The sequence below is a fragment of the Mustela putorius genome, unplaced genomic scaffold (genome assembly GCF_011764305.1).
Source record: "Mustela putorius furo isolate JIRA1106 unplaced genomic scaffold, ASM1176430v1.1 tig00000594_pilon_pilon_pilon, whole genome shotgun sequence".
In the NCBI taxonomy this organism is placed as follows: domain Eukaryota; kingdom Metazoa; phylum Chordata; class Mammalia; order Carnivora; family Mustelidae; genus Mustela; species Mustela putorius.
The window spans coordinates 327,729-351,461 of NW_025421427.1; the positions used below are offsets into that span (position 1 = coordinate 327,729).

Consider the following 23,733-nt stretch of genomic DNA (forward strand, 5'->3'; position numbering starts at 1 on the left):
ATAGAGTGATATTTTGTATTGGTAAAGGGTCAGTTCAGCAGGATAATGTAATGATCATAAATGTGTATGAGCTTAACAACAGAGCTCCAGGATACATGGAGTAAAAAATGGAAAGGATTAAAAGGAAAGTAAAAGATTCTACTATCACAGCTGGAGATTTTAATATTCTTCTTTCAATAATGACGGAATAACTAGATAAAATATCAGTAAAGACGTAGGAGATCTGAAAAACCATATCCATCACCTGGAATGAATTGACACTTACAAAACATTATACTGAACATCTGCATCCATGTTCTTTTCAAGTTCACGTGGTTATATTCATTGTGATAGACCACATTCTGGGCCATAATACAAGTTAATAAACTTGAAGGGATTTTTTTTTTTTTTTTAAGATTTGTTTATTTATTTGAGAGAGACAGAGAGAGAGAGGAGAAAGCACAGGCAGGAGGGCCAGGGAGAGGAAGAGACTCTCAGGGAGACTCCCCACCGGGGGTGGAGCCTGATGTGGGGCTCAGTCTCACAACCCTGGGATCAGGATCTAAACCAAAACCAAGAGTCAGTGGCTTAGAGACTGTAAGAGGGATCCCAAATGGGGAGGAGTGTAACTATAAATAGGTGGTCAGAGTGAGCCTGGTAGAGAAGGGATCCCTGAAGGAGTTGAGGGAAGGCACCCAGGGGTTATGTGAAGGACAACTATTCCCCAGAGAGGGACCGCCCGAGTGCGTGCTTTTAGAGCCTGCGGTGCCCCCTCTCCCGTTCCTGCATCCCAGACTCCCAGGGTTGCACCTAGCCTCACTCTTTGGAGGAGAGGCATTTCCCCTTGCGGCAGCTCCTATGGGTCTCTCTCTAGGCCCATATTTGAGGGACATATCTCCGAAGGCTCATCTGCATTCCCCTCCTCTTCTAACACTGCGGGCAGCTCTCTCTGCACGAACTAGTCCCTCCTTCACCCAACAGGAAACGGAGGCAAGGTGTGCTGGCCCGCGGCCGTCGCAAGACAGACCCTGTCATTAGGTCGCTGCTTTTCTCTTGCTGTTATCTGTAGCTGTGGCAGTTTGCTTTTTTTTTTCCCCCGGCATCCACTGGCTTCCTTTGTACGATCCTTTGACCAGACAGGTTTGGAACAAGCTCTGCCTGGGTCCAGAGTCACATCCACGACAGTGAAAGTCATGGGGATCAGCAAGGATGCATCATGCCTCAAGGCCTCATTCTGGGTCTTCGTCTGTGCGCTGGTTGCCTCGGGAGAAGCTATGTCCTGTGCTGGGCGCAGGGCCTGCCACCACCCCATGTGCCAGCGGGACACGATGAGCCACTGGGCTGCAGAGCGGCCCAAGTCTCTGTGAGTAGCCCGGGGAGCACAGTGGTTCAGAGAGACCCCTGTCCGAGAAGGGAAGAGAGGAACGTGTCCCACAGTTTGGGACCCGCAGGACCCTGTGTGGGCGAAGTCCCCGGCCCCACAGCCTGTCCTCCATTGTGCAGGTCCCGTGACGGCCCCCGCTGAGGCCACTCGCAGCGGGGCTACGCGGGCTCGGGTTTGCAGTCCTGGGCCGCGCGTCCGGGGGTGAAGCGCGGTCTCCGCATCCCGGGAGGGCGGCCGAGGAGGGAAAGGAGCGAGGGACAGCGAAGTGGGGCTGGCGCGGGCCGACTGCGGGACACCCGGAACTCTGCTCCTGCCACCACCGCTTCTCCCACGCCCTTCAGCTGTTGGACAACCGCGCGCGACCAACATGGGCCCCAAAGGGGGTCGGTGGCGGAAGGAGAAAGCTCTGGACCCTCTGCGGGCTTCCTGATTCGAGCCGCTCTCGCTCAGGTCGCAAATGGCGGACGGGGTGATTCATTTCTCCCGACCCTTCCCGGCTGTGAAAGAAGGGTCTTCCCTCCCGCCGTCTCCCCTAACCCCAGTCGAGCTGAGCGCAAAGCTGGCGTCTCCCCCCCGGGACCCCGCGGGCGCCTCCTCCCGGGCGCTGGCAGGCGTCTCCTCAGACCGCCTTCCGGGCGCTCGCGGCCCGCCTCCCACAGCAGTTTCGCTTCTCAGTTCGCGGGCGGCGGGGCCTCGGGCGGCGGCGGCGGCGGCGGCGGCGAGTACGTGGCGGGCGGCGGCGGGGGAGGGTGGTGGGCACGCGCGGCCGGGCGGGGGGCGGAGATGCGCGCTGGGGTGGGGGGAACGCGGCGGGGGGGGGGGTCCGTGTGCGGGTGCCCGCGCCGCCCGGACCCTGCCCGCGTTCCCGGCGGCTGTCCGGCTCCTGCGCCCGCGGAGCGCCCGCCGGGCCTGGGGAACCGTGGGCTGCGCGGGGAGGGAGGGCGCCTGCCCGCCCGCCCCGCACGCTCGGGGCCTCCCGAGGGGAGCGCCGCACCCTGGCGCCGGGGAGCCGGCTGTGGTCCGGGGGGAGAAGCTGCCTGCCGGGGAAGGGAGGTCCCCGGAGGAAATCCGCGGTGACTGCGAGAGACCGGCCCTGGCTCTCAGATGCCGGCAGCCGCCTCGCAGCCGGAGCCGAAGCCCGGATTTCGTGTCTGGCCCTGTCCGTGCAGAGGCTGCTCCTCGCACCTCGGCGCCCCTGCCCGCCAAGGCGCGGGGCTGGGGAGCGGGGGACAGGGCGAGGTTCCCCAAGCCGCTGCCAGCCGCAGTGGGTGCCTCAGGTCAGGCCTCCCTGTCACCCGTCGTCAGGTCCTCGGCGCTGGACACCAAGAGGCCGAGCCCCCCGGAACATCTCCGGGGCGCGGCCTCCCACACGCCCTGGCTTCTGCAAACCCCCCACCCCGGTCCCCCGTGCTCCCGTCACCCCGAGAACCACGTCCTGGTCTGGAGGGGAGCTGGTCCCCTCCCTCATTCTGCAGGAGCGCTGTTCCCGGGGACAACCATTCTTTTCCCGATCTTTCCCTCAGGACTGAGAGGACAATAGCAAAGACACATTGGTTCTTCCGGTTGCCTAATTTGCTTTCGTTATTGGTGCTCCGTTGAGACATTATTGACCCGGTGTCTTTTGTCCCCCGTGGGGTGGGAGTGGGGGCCGAGAGAGCTGGCAGTGGGGTTCCAGCAGAGTCAAATTTGACGACCTCAGGGGACTCCTTCATGGCCACCCAGTTACATCAGGGTTGCTCGCAGTCCCGAAGAAACAGTTCTGGTGTAAGGATTCTTGATGTTTGTAGAGTAGGAGTTTCACATTCCCTCACTTGAGTTCTGTCTTGCTACAGCTTTGGTGAGGAAGCCTTCCTTGCTCTCTGTCTCTGTCAGTGCTGGGTCTGAGAAAACTGCACCCATCCAGTGTTGCATATGGGCCATCATGGAGCCTCCAGTGGCCCCAGCTGTTAAGCATATGGCTAGCGGGATTGAGAAACTGAGTTTTAAGTTTTATTTAATTTTAATTAATTTAAATATAAGTGGCCACATGGGATCGTGACTGCCATTTTTCACAACACAGCCTCATTTTATGTACCATCTTAGTCCCAGTCCATCTCATCTCTCTAGAGAGAAGACTCTAGGACCTGTGGAGGCTGGTCGCCTCCCACGAAGCGCATGGCTCGGAGGCTCAGGTGAGGTGTATTTCCATACCTGTGCATTTTCGTCCCTGCCTCTAGATCCCATATTGGAACTTGTCAGGAAAAGCCATGGCCTCAGCCACCAAGAAGATGAAGGAGGAAGCCACGTGTGCCATCTGCCTGTCCCTAATGTCTGAGCCCGTGAGCATCAGCTGTGGACACAGCTACTGCAATCAGTGCATCATGAGCTTCCTTGAGAACCAAGGCCCTGTGGACACATCGTCCAATACGTTCCCCTGCCCCCACTGCCGGGCTCCATTTCGACTGGCCAGCCTGCGGCCCAACAAGCAGCTGGGGAGTCTCATTGAAGCCATCAAGGAGATGGAGCACGAGATGTCATGTGAGGAGCACGGAGAGCACCTCCACCTGTTCTGCGAAGACGAGAGCCAGCTCATCTGCTGGCGCTGTGAGCGGTCACCGCGACACAAAGGGCACCACACAGCCCTCATCGAGGACGTATGCCAGGACTACAAGGTGAGCGTGTGGGTTGGCAGGCTTTGGCAGGTGAGGCTCCCATGCTGCTCCCTGGGGACCGAGGTTATTTAGCCTATGACCTGAGACGATGATCCTGAAACATACCTGTCATCATGTCACCCTTCATGTCACATCTTTCGTGATATGAGAAATAGTGTATTGTGGGTCCTCACTTGAGTCAAGTCCTGACCGTCCATCCTGACCTTCAACAGGGGGGGTCCCACTCTTGCCCCCCTCCCTTCTTGCTTGCTACAGTGGACGTTTCCCTGCTCTGGATCGCCATGTGCTCGGATGCACACCTGCCTGTGTTATTGCTTCGCCCCACGTATGTAATTTTAACAGTGAGCGAGACCATATGATGTGCTTTGAAAACACAGGAGACAAAGACATACAACCTTTTAGGTATCCTACAGTCCGGTGGGGAAGACAAATCAGTAAAAGAGGCCACGTGGAATCAGCTGGTTGGATGGGGACGAGGATCACCACGGGGTGGGCAGTGGGTCTGAGCAGCCTTTCCGGAAGTGACTCCCGAAGAGCACGTAACAGTCAACCACAGGTAGAGGCCCGGAGAGAAAAGAGGGCGTTCTGGGCAGAGGAGACCATAGGTGCGAGGGCATAGCCAGGGCAGGGGGTGTAGGGAATGCCAGGTGATGGCCTCGGAAAGGAGGTTGGCCCGGAACTGTGGTGTCAACTCAGAGTCTAAATCGCAGCCCAGAGTGGTACTGCCCACTGAGGGGTTTTATTTGCAGATTGAAGGATCAGGTTGACATCGAAAAGGGCATTCTGGCCTTTTACTGAAAGTGCAAGGTGTATCCAGGAGTAAAATTCAGCTTATTCCTGTAAGAAGGGGGAAGGGATCGTTTCAAGCAAGATTTAGGAAGGGGAGCTAAAGGATTGGAAAATGTTGATGGAGGATGAAGTGGAGGGAGAGGTTTGGGGCAACTCCTGTTTCTCACTCAGAAGCAGTAAAGAAGGCTGGCCTTTGCTCTAGGGAATGAAGAAAGGGCGCAGTCCTGCTACCTTATTCCCTCCCTGTCCTGCCTAGATTTGAAGAAAATGTCCCCAGTGTGGGGCTCTTTGTTCCTGCCCCTGTGAGGTGGAGGTGGGCTTATAGTGAGGTTCTGGGTCCCCCAGATCGCATTGGCAATACAGTCTTTGACAAGTCTCATAGAGCCCTTTCTCGAGAGTACTCAAGAATTAACGAGTGTGCTCACTGAGTTTACAGAAGACAGGGGCTGATATTTTAGAATTGATCGCAAGCAGCAATTTAGGTCAGCTGCAAATTCTTTTCCATGGAAATGTGAAAAACTGTTTTGAAAAATCTCCCCAAAACTTGATATAGATACAAAATCATTTTAGATTGGCTTCACGAATTACCACTCTTAAAGATAGCAGAGCTCCCCTCCTGCGTTAACTGTTCCTGGTAACTTCAGCTGACATCCTGGTCTTCCCTTCCCAACTGAACATAACACATTCAGAATTCCCTGTGCATCACCCTGGCATGGGTTATGTTTGGTTCAACACATTATTTTATAAAATCTTGAAGATGATGATGAGATGTTCTGTGTAAAGTGTTTCCCTGGCAAGACCGTAGTGGATATGGCTCAGGCTCTGGGGTAGCAGACAAGGTTGGAACCGCACCTCAGCTCCAGCAGCCACTCAGAACTATCTATGAGGGGGTTACGGCACTCGGGCAAGTTATTTAACCCCTTTCTAAGCCTCAGTTTCTGCTGCACAGAAATGGTGTTAAGAATCCTACCAATTGCTCTGTGCCGCCAAGGGGATCAAATCTGTGATTGCACATACAGCCTTCGGCGTGCTTCCTAAACTACTGTAATGACTCAATGTGTATTCGGTGTTATTCTAAGAGTCTTGGAGGCCTGGGGTTCCCCTTAACGTGCCTAATGGAGAGTTACTAAGTGAATGGACTTTATTCACCCATTTTTTCCTTCAGGAGAAGCTTCAGAATGCTGTGACAAATTTGAGGCAACTAGAAGAGGAGTGCACGAAACTGAAGTTGTTCACAACAAAGCAGATAAGCGAATGGAATGTAAGAATTTGCGTTTATTGTTCTCAAGTTCTTTTCTACCCTAGAGTGCAGGCATGGGGAATGGTTGGCAAAACACAATGATAATTTATTTTTAGTAAACCAGACCAGATGAAACTCCAAAAAGAAACCATTTTTTTAATACCTCTAGTTGTCTACATCTGTGAGACTTTGTTTCCGATCCCTTCAACTTTTCAATAGTAATTGGCTAGGATCCCTGATACCTTACAGAAAGCAGAATTGGTATGTCTAGTTTAGTTAGAGCCGTCATTGGCCAGGCTTCAAATTTGAAATACCTCAAAGTGCCTTCCTGGTTTGAAGGCCTTAACTTTATTGCTTCGGCACACTTACCACAGTGCGGGCCGTGGCTCTCAGCCTTGCAGGTTCAGAAGTCAATCTTTGTGAACATTAAGGAAATAGAATCACTCCAGGTTGAGACTCATAGTCCTCAAGCTCATGAGGTTGATAAAAGAAGTCTATCTGATTTATAAAGAGGGTCACAACTTTGCAAGAACCTATACACTTCAACTGCAGACTTGGAGTCTCTAAGATGATCCCATGGCTGACTAGTTCCCCATGATCAGAGATGCATTCCTTTATGGAAGTATTTATGTAACCCATCAACTTGTAGCCAAGTGCCTCAGCCTGGTGGACCATTTTGCCTCTCTCAGGGGTCTCTTCCTTCCTCTGCCCTGATCCTTTGTGTGTGGATGCTAAACTCCCCAAGGATGCTGTCACTTCCCTCATTTCTGGGATCTTGGGCCATGGGTAGGATCTTGATTATAGCTAATATATACAGAAACCCCATCCATGACCCTTCCAGCACATCCTCTCAGTTATCAAAACACTGTCTGAGTTGGGGAAGCACTAGTGGAAATTGCAATTCTCTATCTCCTGAATTTGAAAGCCTGACCCCAAAAGACTTATATCCCTTGGCTTCTGTCAGTTTTACACGTGAAGATGATTACTTGGACCCCGGACTGGTGGTGAATATTTCTCAGTTAACTATGATAAAAGCCTGCCACCCAGACCTCCCCCTGCTGAAACCATGGACTTCCCTACTAGCCTGTTTTTTTGAGTCCAATCTCCATGATGTTTATTCCAAACTGTTGCTTCCAGAAATTCCCTCAGGCTCAGAAATACCTCCTTACTTCCTGAATAAAAATTCAGGTTTTTTCCTCTGTTACTGATAAAGTGTTTGACCTCAGCTCTAGTTCCGTGATTAAACTATCTGGCACTACTGCCCCTCCTTCTTCCTGCATCTTGGCTGAAGAAGAAGGAAATCGGTCAGGTGACTGTCGAGAATCCTGACAACTCTCCCACGTCTCAGTGCTTGCCTCCTAGGCATGACTCGGCGGCAGGCAATCTGTGACATTCTTCCAGCTCTAATGACTGAGAAAACATTCTTCTGTGTGTGTTAAAATACACATAACATAAAATTTTCCATTTTAATCATTTGTAAGCATACAGTTCATTGGTGTTAAGTACTTTAACTATCACCACTGTCTATGAATGGGAACTAATAGTGGAAACTGAACTCTGGAACATTTTCATCATCTCAAGCTAAAACTCTATACCCAATAAACACTAACTCCCCATTCCTTTCTTCTCTGTAACCCTGTTCCACTTTCTGCCTCTACGAATTTGGCTAGCATAGGTAGCTCATATAAGCAGAATCATATAATATTTGTCCTTTTGTTTCTGGTTTATTTCACTTAGCATAATATCTTCAAGATTCATCCACATCATAGCATATGTCAGAATTTCATTCCTTTTTAAGTCTTCATAGTACGTCATTATCTGTATACCATATTTTACCAATTCGTTCATCGATGGACGTTTGGCTTGTTTCTACCTTCTAAGCATACTCTCTTGACTCTAGGAGAAGATAGATATTGAGAAACAAAAAATCCAGTCTGACTTTAAAAATCTTCAGAGCTTCCTACAAGAAGAGGAGAAGTCTCATCTGTGGAGGCTGGAGAAAGAGAAAGAGCAGACTCTGAAGAGACTGAGAGATAACGAGGCCACTCTGGAACAGAAGAGCCAAGAACTCAGGAGTCACATCCTGGAACTAGAGGAGAAATGTCAGAGCTCAGCCCAGAAATTGCTGCAGGTGGGGCTGTGCCCTCGGGGGAAGGAACTCTTGAGCTATTAAGAGAAGAAGAGGGAGGGAACACGGGCAGATTGGTGAGGCCTGCCTCCCTCATTCAGGTGGCACATGGGCATGAGGAATTGAAAGAAATGTTTCTTTGAGGTATACCTCAGCATTGGGTGGCCTTTGCTAGTCTATAGTGAATCACAAAAATCTGTTTCTGTGACTCGGAAAAATATAGCCCTTCTGATGGATATGGTGGGGTCCTTGGCTAAAGGGAATCATGGGGTAACTTTTGCTACCATTTGCCTCTGATTCATGTGCACAGAACCCTGACTGTCAAACTGCCTCCTGAAGCCCTCCACCAGCTGACTGGTGGGCCAAAGAGTGGGACAGCCAACACGAGGGACAGTATTTTCCCTACTTCGCTTGTAGAGCCCTCCACAGCTCTATGGGGCCTTCTTTCAGCTGTATGAAGATCTACCCCATTAAGATAAACTATGCCTGAGCTATTAGTTCTAGTTCCTTCCAGTAGGACAGCATGACTGCTGAACTGCCCTGTGACACCCGCTGCCACCATCTTAGTGGGCCATTCTCAGGGGCTGTGCACGGATTCACCGCTAAGGACCCATAGTGATAGGTGATGTGGGCTCACTCTGAAAGGGATTAGGTCACTGAAAGCAAGTCTTGCCAGAGGAAGCACGGGCAAAGCTCCTCCGCCTCGTCCTGAAGCATTCCACAGGCTGTGATTGCAGACACCATAGCTGCCCACAGATCTCAGCCAGAAAGACAGCAGACTCAGAGGCTGATACACATCCTGCCATGCTGAATATCCCAGATGGCTGGGGTGGGAATCCTTCTGAGTATCCATCAGGATTTGAGGCTAGAGTCCGTGTCTTCACTTCTTTGGAAAGAGCATATATAGAGACCAGCCCCATGCTCCAAGCCTCATGAAATACTGATGTTTCCACTTACTTTTTGTCTGTGTTTCTCTGTAGGATGTGAAAGACACTTTGCGCAGGTAAGTCCTATATGAGCATACGAGGGAAGGGGTGTGGGTACATAAAGGTGAATGGGCTGTCTCACTGAACGAGTCCTTGGCCTCTGCTTATTCTAGGAGTTGGGCTATGACATTGGAGAGACCAGACGCCCACTCTCTGGAGCTTCATGCCGTGTGCAGTGTTTCTGAGCTTTATTTTGATGTGAAGAAAATGTTAAGAAGCTATCAAGGTATGTGAAGAAGCCCTGAATGCTTCTGGATGGAAGGTACCTGAAGTCATAGCCATGTTCACTGCCGGCCCCCTGGGCAGCCTCACAGCCAGAGAGGTTGTTTAATGGTTTTCAGTGGCTCTGTCTTGCCCTCCCCTTGTTAGCATGCTCTAGTGCTTAGACAGGACACAGCGTACTGGTTATCTGTGCGGACCTTTTGCATTCCTGATCCCCATGTATTAGCTGGGTCATCCCAGGAACATAACTTCCTCAGTTTCCCCATCTAAAAAATGAAGATATGGACAATCCCTGCTTCATTGGGTTATCATGAAGAGTAAGTGTGTCAACATGTGTCAAGTGCTTAGTGCAGTGTCTGGGATATAGTGTTTGTGGTTAATATTTTAGTCAACTCTCAGAGCAATGTAGGAAAGATCAGTGAACATTATGGGCTTTGATTCAGATGGTTTCAGGACCTTGACCCAGACAACACAGACGGTAAATATTAGAACCATAATGAAAACTGAAATTTACGAATTCCAAAGCCTGAGCTTCTGGATTCATTGATTCTATTAATCCATGCTTTCTATATTTCTGCAATATGTTATTTATAATTACAAAATTTAAAAAGCTCCAAAAACTGAAAGCTTTAAAATTTGTTTGACTATAAAATCAGACCTAACCTAAAATGATTTGGAGATTGTATTATCTCTTCCAGTGAACAGATTTAATAGCTTAAAACAACACATACATATTATCTCATGAATTTTTGGGGTCTGAAATCTGGGCACAGCTTAGTTGGTCCTTTGTTTAAGGTTTCACAAAGCTGCATATTAAGATGTTGGCCAGGCTGGGGGGAAGGATTCTCTTCTAAGCTCACCCAGATTGTTGGCAGAATTCATTCATTTATTATTATGGGGCATAGGGCCCTGGCTTTTTGTGAGCTGTTGGCTGGAGGCTGCCTTCAGCTTCTAGAAGGCACCCCTCAACTACTTGCACATGGGCTTCTCAACATGGCCAGTTACTTCTTCCAAAGTGAGCTCAAGAGAGTGTCTCTAGAGCATGTCTTTTAGAAAGATGGAATCCCACATAATGAAATATAATCTTAGGAGTCACATCCCATCATTTTTGCCATATTCTGTTGGTCAGAGGCACTTCACAGGTCCTGCCCACACTCAATTGGAAGGAATTGCATAAGAGCACGAACACCAGAAGGCAGGGACTCTGGGAAGGCCAAGCCAAATCTAACAATACATAACAACAACAAAAAAAGAAACCTATTGCTATGATCAAGTGGGATTTATTTCTGGGGTGCAAAGGTGGATCGATATTGGAAAATCAAGAATGTGATACATCACAACAAAAGAGAAAGGGTAAAAAAACCATATGATCATTTCGATAGATGCAGAAAAAGCATTTGACAAATTATAATATCTATTCATGATAACAACCCTCAACAAAGTAGGTTTAGAGGGAACATACCTCAACATAATAAAGGCCATATATGAAAAACCCATCACTAACATGCTACTCAATGGGGAAAAACAGAACTTTACACCTACGGTCAGGAACAAGACAAGATTTCCACTCTCCCCACTGTTATTCAACAGATACTGGAAGTAGTAGCCACAGCAATCAAACAAGAGATACAAATCAATTAAGGAAGAAGATTTTCACTATTTGTAGAGGACATGATACCTTATATGGAAAACCCTACAGACACCACCAAAAAACTACTAGAACTACTAGAACTAAATTTAGTAAAGATGCAGGATACAAAATCAATATACAGAAATCTGTTGCATTTCTCTACACTAATAATGAAGTAGCAGAAAGAGAAATTAAGGAAACAATCCCATTTACAATTGCACCAAAAGTAATAAAATACCTAGGAATAAATTTAACCAAGGAGGTGAAAAATCTGTACTCTGAAAACCATAAAACACTGATGAAAGAAATTGAAGACAATACTAACAAATAGAAAGATATTCCAGGCTCATGGACTGGAAGACTAAGTGTTGTTAAAATGTGTATAGTACCCAAAACAATCTACAGATTGAAGGCAATCCTTATCAAAATACCAACTGCATTTTTAACAGAGGTAGAACACCACTGACAAAAAATTTTGAGTCCAAAATGCATTTGGACCCAGGGAGTTCAGATAACGATTATGGACCTGTATTTATTTTCCCCTCAAGTTAGCAACAAACAATAAGAACAGCTACAAAACAAAGCAACTCTGTATTTGATCCTGTAAAGAGATTCAGGAAAGGAAAAAACAGGACTCCCTGCAAATCACATTCAGATCACTGAGCTGATTTGTCTACTCTTAGCTTTTATAGGATTACAAAATTGTGCAAGTCAATCTCTTTCTAAAACGACCTCATCTTTTTACTAGATAATCCCCTTTCTTTTTTAGAACCCTTATTATTAAAACTTTTCTTGTTTCAAAAGTAATACAAATAAATAGTAATCAGTCACACTATATAGATAGATACGAAGAATAATTCAAGGTTTCTTCTACCCTTCTCTAATCTTACTTCTCCAGGTTACAAGAGTTATGTCTTTTTCTGGTTTTATTTTATTTTATTTTTTTAACGAACATTTACTATATAGAATGTCACTGGTTGCTTTCAAAAGCTAATATTCCATGAGTACATCACAATTATATGTAACCATAGCCCTACCATTGGAGCTTCGGGCTGCTTGCAGCACTTGGAGATCACAACATTGCTTCAGTAACAGCGTGGGCCATGCAACCTTCCATCCTTGCGTTTTCATAGCTGGAGGGCACACATCCAGCCCTGGGCTCACTGGGCTTGTTGTTAATCCCAGTGCACATTACGCGGGCCAGTGTGGCAACATACAGTCTCACCAGCACCAGGAAAAGCAACTTACAGATACCAGGCCCTCTCTCCATGACAGATGAGGAAACCTTCACATATGTTACCTGTTTTATATCACAGTCCTCTCTGTAGGAAGTATTTTCACTCTATAGATGAGGAAGCTAAGACAGAGAGGCAAGGGATAAGTGGAAAGTCAGGTAGTCTCTCTCAGAACACACTCTCTTAATCACTCTGCAGTGTGGCAAAAAAATGAATATGTTGTGTTTTTGAATCCATTGTTCAGTGGCATAGGCGCTGAAGTTTATGTCTAGTTGGTTTTGTTCGTTGCTGGTACACACCATGCCGCTGGGAACATTCTTCTCCATGGGTACTTGCATTCGGTAAATGCTTTCCTCTGAGGATATACCTTAAATTGAAAATGGTGATGTGTCGGGGTGCGCATTTAATGTGACTAGATATTGCCGATCTTGAAATTGTATCAGTTTATATCCTGCCGACAACATAAGAGCACTGACTGTTTCATATCTCCCTGATTCTTTGCTTATAATTTATAATTTTTGATAATCTGATGGATCTGAAATAGTACCTAATAATTGTGGACTTAATTTGTGTTCTATGATTTCCCTAGCAAGGTTGAGCCTTTTGTAAGTCCATTAGCCTTCTTCTGTGATTTACCCATGATCTGCTCTGATTGAAGCATTTTTCTATTGGGTTCTTTCTCTTACTGACTCATGGCAACTTATCATGACTAGTATCTCTGGTATACATATGACATTTTACATTTTCATTCTATCTTTTGCTATATAGGGTTTCAAGACACATTTTCTTTCAAAGTCTGTGACTCTTATTTCCAAAGAGCTCCGTCGTCATCAATGGGCATTGAATTTATCAATGAGTTAGTTGTATTGATAGGGTCATGTGGTTTCTCTCCATTAATCTGTTTATGTGGTGATTATGATAATTTATTTTCTAATGTTAAACCATAGTTGCAGTCTCAGGAAAAGCTAAATTTATATATATATGTATATATATGTATATATGTATATATATGTATATATATATATAAAACATACAGGTTTGATAGCCAAATAATTTGTCATGAAGATCATTGTTGTGCTGCAGTTATGTTGCTCGATAAGGGTTAGTTGCATAGAGCAGTTAAACAAATAGTCCCCTGGGCAAACAGGAATCCTGACTTTAGAAAGTAAAGAAAGTGTAGCTGTCCCCGCATATACTCTGATAGCATGACTGGGATGGAGTGATGATGGAGACAGTCACTAGGTATGTCAGGAGAGGGTGCTTACACGTCAGACCTCCTCCCGGTTAGATGAGTCATATGCTTTCCTGGTAAGTGTCCCTCTGCAAACACCTTCCTTCCCCATTACTATGACTAATACTCAACCAGCTCTGTTGATGACAACGTTGTATGTTGGCTCCTCACCTTGACTTTTTGACTCTCAGTCTAGTTGGTAATAAAAACATCCCAGTCTTTTCATACAATTAGACACACAAACAGAATATTATATATCTAATAATATATATTAAAACATTTGACATATATAGGGAATTTATTTTTGATATAATATATTCCGTGTGACATCCAGTATATAATGATATATATCAGATGACTATTTAAATAATAATTATATAACAATTATATAATTAATATGTGTAATTAATAATATGTTATATAATGTAAAATATGTAATATGTATGATAAATATTAAATATATAACATATACATTTATACATATATAAAAAGTAAAGTAGGTGTGTAAAAATACAATTATACATACATGTAAAATTTGACTTATTATTTATATTATTTTGTTTAGGATTTTTATGTCTTTGTCTGTAAGTTACAGGGTTCTGTAATTCTCTATTCTTTGAAAGATTTGATATGAGATTACCATTTTCCCTTGACTGGTAGAATTTCTTTAAAAACTGACAAGGTCCCTTTTTATTTGGTGTATGTGCATCTTTTATTGGCTGTGGGTAAATTTTAAACTCCTTATTATATTTCTTTAACATTAGGCCTGTTAATGTTTTCTTTTTTCTTGTGAATGAATTTTACAAAGAACTGTTTTTCTAGAAAGTTATTCATGTTGCTGATGTTTTCAACTTTCTTAGTACCATAAAGTTTACCATAAATTCTCTTAATTTTTAAATTTCTATATTCATTCCAATTTTGTCTTTTTTCCTCCTTTGATAAATCTTTTTTGAGGTATGTCTATTGTTATTAGTCTTTTCATGAAAGCTATAGTTGGCTTTTCCCTCTCTATTGCATTCTTAATTTTCTTTCATTTCATTGGTTTATTGTTTAAACTTATTTTCCTTTTTAAAAAAAGTTCACTTTGGGTTTCTCTGTACTTTTTTTTTTTTAAAAGATTATTTATTTTTTTATTTAGAGAGCACCTGAGCAGGGGGAAGGGCAATGGGAGAGGGGGAGCCTCTCAGGCAGCCTTCCCACTGAACACGGAGACCCATATGGAGCTCGATCTCATGACCCTGAGGTCATGACCTGAGCCTAAATCAAGAGTTGGATGCTCAACCTGCTGAGCCAACCAGGAGCCCCATTCTCTATTCTTTTCCTATTTTAACCTGCATAGCTAGCTCCTTAATTTCCAGCTTTTTTTTTTTTTTCTAAAATAAGTACTTAAAGGTTATCAATTTTCTGGAAAATTCCACCTTAGCTTCATTGTATAATTTTTTAATATGTGGCATTTTATTATTGTTCAAGTCTGTATATCATCATATTATGATTTAGAAGCATTTAAAATTCCTAATATTGAGAATTTTTTTTTATTGATCTTTTTAAATTGATTTCTAACCTAATTGTATTGAGGTGAGAGAACATGATCTGTGCAATATAGAATCACTGGAATTTGTTCAGACTCGCTTTCTGACTAGTTTTTACTCAGTTAGTACATATTCCATCTATACTGGAGAAAAGTACATATTCTCTGTTTAAAATTGCTGAGCTTTACATGTATTTATTAGATTGAGCTTGTTGGGTTGTTCAGATCTTCTATATCTTTCCTTTTTTGTCTGCTTGATCTATCAATTATGGAGAAAAAGAATGTTAAAATATCTCATGATGGTTGTAGAGTTGTCAGTTTCTCCTTATAATTCTATAATTTTTACTTAGTATATTTTGACACTACATTATCAGTGCATGCATATTTGGAATTAGAATATCTTCCTAGTGAATTAATGTATTTTTCTCTCTTAGGTAACCCTTTTCATCCTTGATAATACTCTGACTTAATATCATTTGATATAATTATATAACTGTAACAGCTTTATAACTATATTATCCATCCTTTAACTGTCAACCTTCCTGTGTCTTTTTGTTGTATGTGTCACTTATAAGCAATCTGAGGTAAAAAATTTTTAAATTTTTTAATTAACATATAATGTATTATTAGCCCCAGGGGTATAGGTCTGTGAATCACCAGGTTTACGCACTTCACAGCACTCACCACAGCACACACCCCCGCAAGTCCATAACCCCGCCACCTCTCCCGACCCCCGTCCCCCCCAGCAACCCTGTTTGTTCTGCAAGATTAAGAGTCTCTTATGGTTTGTCTCCCTCCCGATCCCATCTTGTTTCATTTATCTTTAAAAAAAAAAAAGAATATCAATTGAAACCTCAAATTTTTTTGAATCAGGCTCGTGATAAGAACTGATCAGATAGCATTTAATAAAGGAATTACTTACAGAGGTGAAGACTGGGGTCATTACCAAGGAACAGTGAAGCAGCCAGGGCTAGGCATAAGTACGGAACCATCCCGTCCCTGGAGCCCTCAGAAGCAGGTGGAGGGCACTGTAATTGCAGGAGAGTGTGACCAGAGGCAGAGGAAGGCAGATCTCCAAGTGATAGGCAGTAGGGAGGGACTTGGGACTCTTAACTCTGCTTCTTTTTGCCCTGTGGTCTCCTCTAGTATTTCCCATTGGGTTTGGAGAGGACAGTAACTATGTCAACTCTGCTTAGTTCTTTTCCTTGACTCCTCTGAATGAGTAAGACGGTGGAGCTGATGAAGATGATATTATTTTTTTTTCTTTTTTTAAAGATTTTATTTATTTATTTGACAGAGAGAGATCACAAGTAGGCAGAGAGACAGGCAGAGAGAGAGAGAGAGAGAGAAGCAGGCTCCCTGCAGAGCAGAGAGCCCGATGTGGGACTCGATCCCGGAACCCTGAGATCATGACCTGAGCTGAAGGCAGCGGCTTAATCCACTGAGCCACCCAGGCACCCTGAAGATGATATTCTTATCATTACCACTGACTGGGCACTTACTATATTCCAGGAATTTTACTCAGCACTGAACATACATGATCTCATTCAGTTCTCCCACTATTCTTTGTGCCAGATACGATAATTTCTACTTCCTACATAACAAAACTGAGTCTTAGAGAGTGACTTGTCTAAGCTGTCAGGGCTAGTAAGAGACAATGCTTGGATCTGAGGACAGGCTGGTTTTATTTAAATTAAACTGTGCTCCTGGCAACAAAAAATTATTTATTTATCTACTTACTTATTTATCGTTTTCAGTCAATGTGACTCTGGATCCAGATACAGCTCATCGGGAGCTCATTCTGTCTGAGGATCGGAGACAAGTGACCCGTGGATGCCCCCAGGAGAATCTGGACAATTCTTCTAAGAGATTTAGTATCTTACCCTGTATTTTGGGCTGTGAAGGCTTCATTTCAGGAAAACATTACTTTGAAGTGGATGTGGGAGAAGGAACTGGGTGGGACTTAGGAGTCTGTCTGGACAGTGTTCACAGGGACGTTGGTTTGATGCAGAAGCCTCAGTCTGGATTCTGGGCCATTAGACTGTGCAAAAAGAAAGGCTACTTAGCACTTACTTGTCCCATAACTTCCCTTTCCCTGGTGGAGCAGCCTCTGGTTGTGGGGATTTTTCTGGACTGTGATGTCGGACTTGTATCCTTTTACAACATGACCACTGGATCCCACATCTTTACCTTCCCAAAGGCCTCCTTCTCTGATACTGTCCGGCCCTATTTCCGGGTTTATCAACATTCTCCTTTGTTCCTGCCTCCCCCAGACGAGTAAGGAAAGAAGTAAAATCTCCTTCTTGGTTTAACTAGCATAGAAAATATAACGTTAATCCTGTGGGGGCAGAAACCTGGTCTGTTTTCTTCACTTCTTGTACTCAGAACAGTGCTGGGCTTTTAGTGGCTACATAATAAATTTGCTTTGAATGAATGGATAGAACAATGGGAAAAATACCACAGATGGTCAGCCTGAGCTGGGGAAGCCAGATAATAGCAATGATCGTGCATTGTCTTCTCCAACCCCCAAGCCCCGCAGTGGGTTCAGAGCTTTGATTTCCAAGAGTTTTGGGGTGACCAGCAGGGTGACCCGGAGGTCAGGAGGTCTGAGTTCTCCCAGTTTGTTCAATGCCATAGGAACTCATGGGTGGGGGGTGAGGGAAATTGCAGTTGTCCCTACCAGCTGTGAGAAAAAGCAGGAGAGCCAACAGAGTGACTCTTCCAACCTCTGGCATAGCTCCGATGACGCAGTGAGGACAGATGCCTTCCAGACCTGGTGAGCTCTGCCTGTTGCAGTAACACGTCACCTATGAGAGAAATTGGCGTACAGGGCTATGTTTCAAATGGGAAGGAGATTCAGAATAATAACAGATTTACTTGGTGGACTTGGTACTGGAAAAGAAGTTGGTATTTTCCAGACTGTGCCAAGCCAGCTATCTTAAAATAGTTTAAGATCTCAGCAAATAGTTACCACTGGCATGATTGTTGGCAGACTTTGTTATGATTCTTCTATGACCAAATAGACCTTAGCTCTAGCTGGGTCAATTTTGAAGAGAACATTCCATGTTCAACCTAAATTATCATGGCTGAGTTGACTAATGGCAAGATCATAGTAAAGTCAGCCAAGCCACAAACAACATAAATGATTGAGGTGTGATGGCTGGGTCTTTAGAAGCTGTCCTAGATTCTACAGATGGCGGAAGTGTGGCTAACAGGAAGCTGGTAAATTTGTGGAGGTTCTATACCAGCCCTGGATTCTATGGGTTTCTTGGGCTTTCTACATTTTCTGGACTGTCAACATGGGAGAGATATGAACTTGCTTCAGCCACTATCATTTTGGGTTTTCTGTTCAATGGAAACTAATCCAATCTTCCAGGACACAGTGAGTTGCTATTCCTTAACAAAAAAAAAAAAAAAAAAAAAAAAAGTAACCATAAAATCATCTACTCCTTATTTGTTTTGTTTCCATGTATTGAACTGGTGTTCTGTAACTTGCTGAACTTTATTTGTATATATGGGTTTGTTTAGATTTTCATTTCCTCTTGAATCAGTCAGGTCATTCAGTTTCTTTTAAAAAGCAATTTATCAAAGTTTTCAAATGTATTTGCACATAATTCTTCAAATTGCTCTCAAAACTAATATTTCCTGTCTATGCTCTTTCAGACTTTCATTTTATTTCCTGTTTTCTTTTTTAAAAAACCTCTATTACAGTAGCTAATGGTTTGTCTAATATAGTAGCATTTCTTCCTGTTAAGGACTAGCAGAACTTATCTTTTGTTCTATAACTTGCTTGCACTCCAGTTTCTCATTGTATCTTAATTTTCCTTATGGTTTACAAAGGTTTATTTTGTTAATAAAAAACATTTTTTTTAGTTGAACGTTTATCATCATTCTTTCTTGCTTAGCAATCTAAGTGTTTAACGGTATGGACTTTTCTCTGAGCAGGGTACTCAGTTCTAGGCCCTGCCAACATTAGGAGGACACTCCGCACTGGGCCAGGCCACATTCCAAGATGTAGGGTGGAGAAAGGGACATAGATGTAGAGCAAAGGGCCTGCGGGTAACAGCTAATTTTTATGTAGCTTCCGAAAACCTACTATATGGCTTCCTGCTCGCATTGCATTAGCAAGAACCAATGGGCAGAGGCTGCGTGCAGTAGCCCGTTCGTATTTAGCCAGAAAAGAAGAGGGCCCCCAGTGCCCCTTCTTCAGACCTTCTAGACATCTCCTACTGCAGTTGCATGCAAGGTCAGTTATGTGTGGTGTCTGTGGTCCTGCAGCAGAGGACCAGGGACAGGGCACAGCAGGAAGGAGAGACAGCAATTGAGGGAGCCAGAGGAATACAACTGAGCAACCCACCCAGAGTCTGTGCACCTAAACTCACCGTGGCCCAGAAGGCGAATGCTGGCCTCACAGGCCTTGCCTTCCTGAATGAGTCATCTACCTTTCCTGCCTCTCACCTTCCGTACATCGTGGTCTTCTCTTTGGTCCTGGAGAAGGCCAAGGTTGTTTTGGGCTTTTGAGCGTGCTGTGTTCTAGGTTCAGAGCAGCCTTTAAGCCTCTGTTTTTTCTGAAGCTGGGTGGGCTCATTCTGGTCACCAGCTGTGCAGACAAGAGGTGGGTGGCGATTCACATCCCAGGAGGGAATCTTCAGCCAAGGAGGGAATGGGGTGGATGGATAGAGTCTCCAACCAAATGACCTACAGAGGAACAATTCTGGGATGACTTCTACACGTTGCCTCAAACGACATCCAGTGAAATGGAACCGACGTGTTCACAGCGGTAATCGGGTCAGGTCCGCATTCCCTGTCCCAGCACGCCTGCCCTGGGGGCCCCTCCTAGCTACCACCTGCACCCCCTTCCCAGTCTCAGCTCAGCTTTTCAGAGACAGCAAGCACCACCACCTCCCTCTCTCTTGGCCTCTTTCTATAAATAAATACAGAAATAGATACAGATACCAAATGGTTAAACTCACAGGTATTTATTGTGGAATACTGTAAACTAAAGTAAATTATACTCCCAGTTCCAAGGAACAAACACTCCCACCATGGGAGTAATCCACCTTCCCCATATGTATGTTAGATCTTGTTTTTCTCAGTGCGAGCTCCTCCCCATGACATTAAACATTATTTTAATATGTGGTTTTAAATGACTAACAATCTCATAGTCACATATGCTTTTGGGTTGTTTCTTGCAAATACAAGTAATGTTCAAATGAACATCATTGTATGTAATTATGTCTTCAGCTTTCTTGTTTTTCCTCAGGGTGGGTTGCCTGAGTCCCAGTATATAAACATTTGGTTAAAAGACTTGATGTATTCTTTTTTTTTTTTAAGATTTTATTTATTTATTTATTTGACACAGAGAGAGAGAGAGAGATCACAAGCAGGCAGAGAGGCAGGCAAAGAGATGGGGAAAGCAGGCCTCCACTGAGCAGAGAGCCCGATGCGGGGCTCGATCCTAGAACCCTGAGATCATGACCTGAGTCAAGGCAGTGGATTAACCCACAAGCCACCCAGGTGCCCCAAAAGACTTGATACATTCTTGCCCCCTCTTTTCCCCTTCCTCCACTTCCTCTATCTGCTCTTCTGTTCCTATAGCTCTGGCCATCATTGGCTGACCCCTGTAGGAGCTGGGAACCTTGGGGGGCTTTTATAACATGGAAACCGTGGGCGAGGTCACATGGGAGAACCCATCCCAGGAGATGGGGAGTGGAGAATGTTGCAGTTTGGAGACGAAAACATCCCTGGAAGGAGATCACTTCATTAATGTTTCCTCGTGTAAGAAAGGGAGAGATACAGAATTTTTAAAATTAAGGTGCTGAAGGGGCAAGGGACAAGAAGCTGGATGCATCTGGGATTTTACTTCGGAAACAACACCTGTCACTGTTGTAAAAGACTAATTCAAGGGGCGCCTGGGTGGCTCAGTGTGTTAAGCCTCTGCCTTCAGCTCGGGTCGTGGTCTAGGGGTCCTGGGATCGAGCCCCGAGTTGGGCTCTTTGCTCGGTGGGGAGCCTGTTTCCCCCTCTCTCTCTGCCTGCTTCTCTGCCTGCTTGTGATCTCTGTCTCTCTGTCAAATAAATAAATAAAATCTTTAAAAAACAAAAACAACCAAAAAAGAGACTAATTCAAGACTATCCGCTGAATGCTTGTCAATTTCTGCATGAAACCGCTCCAAAACTTTGTTGTTTAACCCTGCTATCAATTATTAGACTCACAATGGTGTAGGTCAGCTGGAGGTTCTTGTAGTCAGGGCTGTATGTGGCTGAACCCTATTGTGCTTTCTCGTGTGTCCACAACAACTGGAGAATCAGCTGGCCCTAGGAGATCTTGCGTGGCCTCCGCCCAAGTCTGGGGGTTGGCAGGCTGCTGCCTGGAGCGCCTCCTCCTGTTAGCAGGCGAGCTTAGCCTCTTTCCCATGGTTGTTCAGGGCTGTAAGAGAACCAAAAGGGGGACAAATTGCAAAACACCCGGCTCTTTTGAGGCTTCTGCTTAGGTTACATTTGTTAAATCACTTGGCCAAGCCCAGATCTAAGGGCCAGAGAAATACATTCACTTCTTGATGGGAGAAGCTGCAAAGTCACAAAAGCAGAAGTGTACAGACAGAAACAGGATGAGATGAATTCAGGACAATTTTTGCAATCTATCATTAGAAACTTATTGGTTAAAGTCTCTACATCTCAACTAAAGGAGGGATAGAGATTCAGAGACACTCTGAGTCCTTGGCCCATAGCAGATTCAGTCCCAGTTTCTCCCAAAGACAAGGTCTACTGGAACTCCTAGCAACATCAGTAGTTCCACTCTTTGCCCACACAAACAGCCACAGCCCCTGGGACTCAGAACTGATCCTCACACCCGCTCTCTAAACTCTGCCTCTCATGCTCTTCTATATGGCTTCTGTGATTTGTCCTGCAGAACCGACCTCCTGCGCTTTCAGGTTCACAGGCAGGCCAAGACATGCCTGAGACTCGTGCTGTGTGAATAACCCTGGGAGCCTGGTTACTTAAGAGTTTATGAGCTGGCCTCCAGGTCAGAACTGGCCCTTCTGTTCCAAACACCAAGAGCTACAAATCTTGGCTCGCGTCCCCTCCTGCTCCAGGGGGGCCGGCCCCCCAGGGTGGCATCCAGGAGTGGGGGCAGACACACAGCCGGGATCCTTGATGACACAGAAATGTGAGAACACGGAAAGGCAGCTCGCTCCAAATTACACGTAGGTGAACAAATGTTTAATTTCAAACCCTGTTATGTGCTCTACAAATCTGGCCCTTATGGGGACAGTGAGTCGGAAGTCTTGACCGAGGGGAGGACGCTCTGCCCAGGCCTCCCAGTCAGGACTGCAGCCCTGCCGTCTCCACCGGGCTTCCCCGGCAGATGCAGCAGGATGTGTAAGGACCCGATCTGATGTAACTCTGCCTTATTCTTATTTATTTGCCTACTATTAACCTCATCTCTGTGTAGATTCCTCTGCTCTTCTGTTTCTATAGCTTTCTGTAATAATAATAAAGTTTTCTTTCCTTTTTGAAACCGAAACACTGCTGTTGTGAATCTTTGGTTCAGAACACATGCCCACCCATAACACCAGCCTTGAGCGGAGTCTGCACTGGTTCTCTGGGACTCCCAGGGAAGGAAAAGAATTGCCAGCAGCTGAATTGGAAGTGCAGGAAACACCTCAAGCCCTTCACCCCAAATTCTCTTCTTTACCAGGAATAAGGAAGACAGAGGTCTGATGTTTAGGAAGGCGTTTGATTAGCATGTTAATGAGCATATGGCCAAGAGAATCTGCTACACTCCTCGAGCTTATACTGAATTTCTCTGGTCAAGTAAAAGTGATCCAACCTGTTCTATTCTAGGAATCCGGTGTTTCCTCACTCCAGGCCAGAGGCATGGCCTGCGGTCTTCAGAGCTCATTTCCTTCCCGTCCGCCCTGCAGCTCAGCCATCTGACTCTCTGTGTCTCTTTTTTCCAATGCCTAATCTCTCTGAGGAAGGGACTGTTTTGTTTTTTTTTCTTCCTTTTGCATCTTGGTGCCCATCCTAAGAGCCTGCTTTAGTTTCTTGGACACCTGGATCCATTAAAGACAGTAAGTGAGGTTTAAATGCTCATCTTTCTATGGTACAGCCAGATCTATGTCTGATTTCTGATTTGATTTACAAGTGGGTGACACCAGCCTTCAGGGTTCTGTTCCCTCAAGGGTAATGCTGGAGCAATAATCAGGTACAAAGCAACAGGTATGTAACACAATAAATGGGCCTCTTCTGTTAATCGATGTGACAATTGCAAAGCACTTTCTCTGACATGACCTGCTGAAGAGGACTTCTTGGGCCGCCATCGCATAATCTTTGTGGGATCCTGGGTAACTCAATCCCTTCTCTGGGCCTCCAACCCTCCAGAAAAATATTAACCCGATTTCAGTGATGACAATGAATAAACATTCACTATTGTGTGGGACTTGGCCCAGATCAGGTGGTTTTTAACTTTTGCAGCCCACTGTGGTTATCTGGAGAGCTTTTGAGGAATACACCAAAGCTGGCCTGCCCCCAGGCAAATTAAAAGGGGATGTGAGCAAGGGGAGCCCAGGCACAGAGTTGACATCTTGAACTTCGGCAGTGACACTAAAGGGACCTCTCCCCCAGAGGTGTCACTTCTTTGGCCTTACCCAGGTCCCCTTACCCCATGAGCCTCAAGGAGGACGGGGCACCCCCTTCTCTCCTGAGGCGGGTCCTGAGGGCCTTC

At 45.3% G+C, this 23,733-nt stretch overlaps 1 protein-coding gene across 3 annotated transcripts; it reads left to right on the forward strand.

Annotated features, from left to right (window-relative positions):
• The first annotated feature begins 1,978 nt into the window (after positions 1-1,978).
• Positions 1,979-18,881, forward strand: TRIM38 (tripartite motif containing 38). 3 transcript variants are annotated; one of them, XM_045082227.1, is made up of 7 exons: positions 1,979-2,085; positions 3,580-4,014; positions 5,969-6,064; positions 7,944-8,174; positions 9,152-9,174; positions 9,271-9,383; positions 16,761-18,881. In XM_045082227.1, the coding sequence occupies exons 2-7, from the start codon at positions 3,610-3,612 to the stop codon at positions 17,282-17,284; spliced, it is 1,392 nt and encodes a 463-aa protein (XP_044938162.1). In that variant the 5' UTR covers positions 1,979-2,085; positions 3,580-3,609; the 3' UTR covers positions 17,285-18,881. The 3 variants fall into 3 exon arrangements, with proteins under 3 accessions (XP_044938162.1, XP_044938163.1, XP_044938164.1); XM_045082228.1 differs by having other exon boundaries at positions 2,007-2,085; positions 3,470-4,014; XM_045082229.1 differs by lacking the exon at positions 1,979-2,085 and adding an exon at positions 2,199-2,640.
• Positions 18,882-23,733: the final 4,852 nt, after the last annotated feature.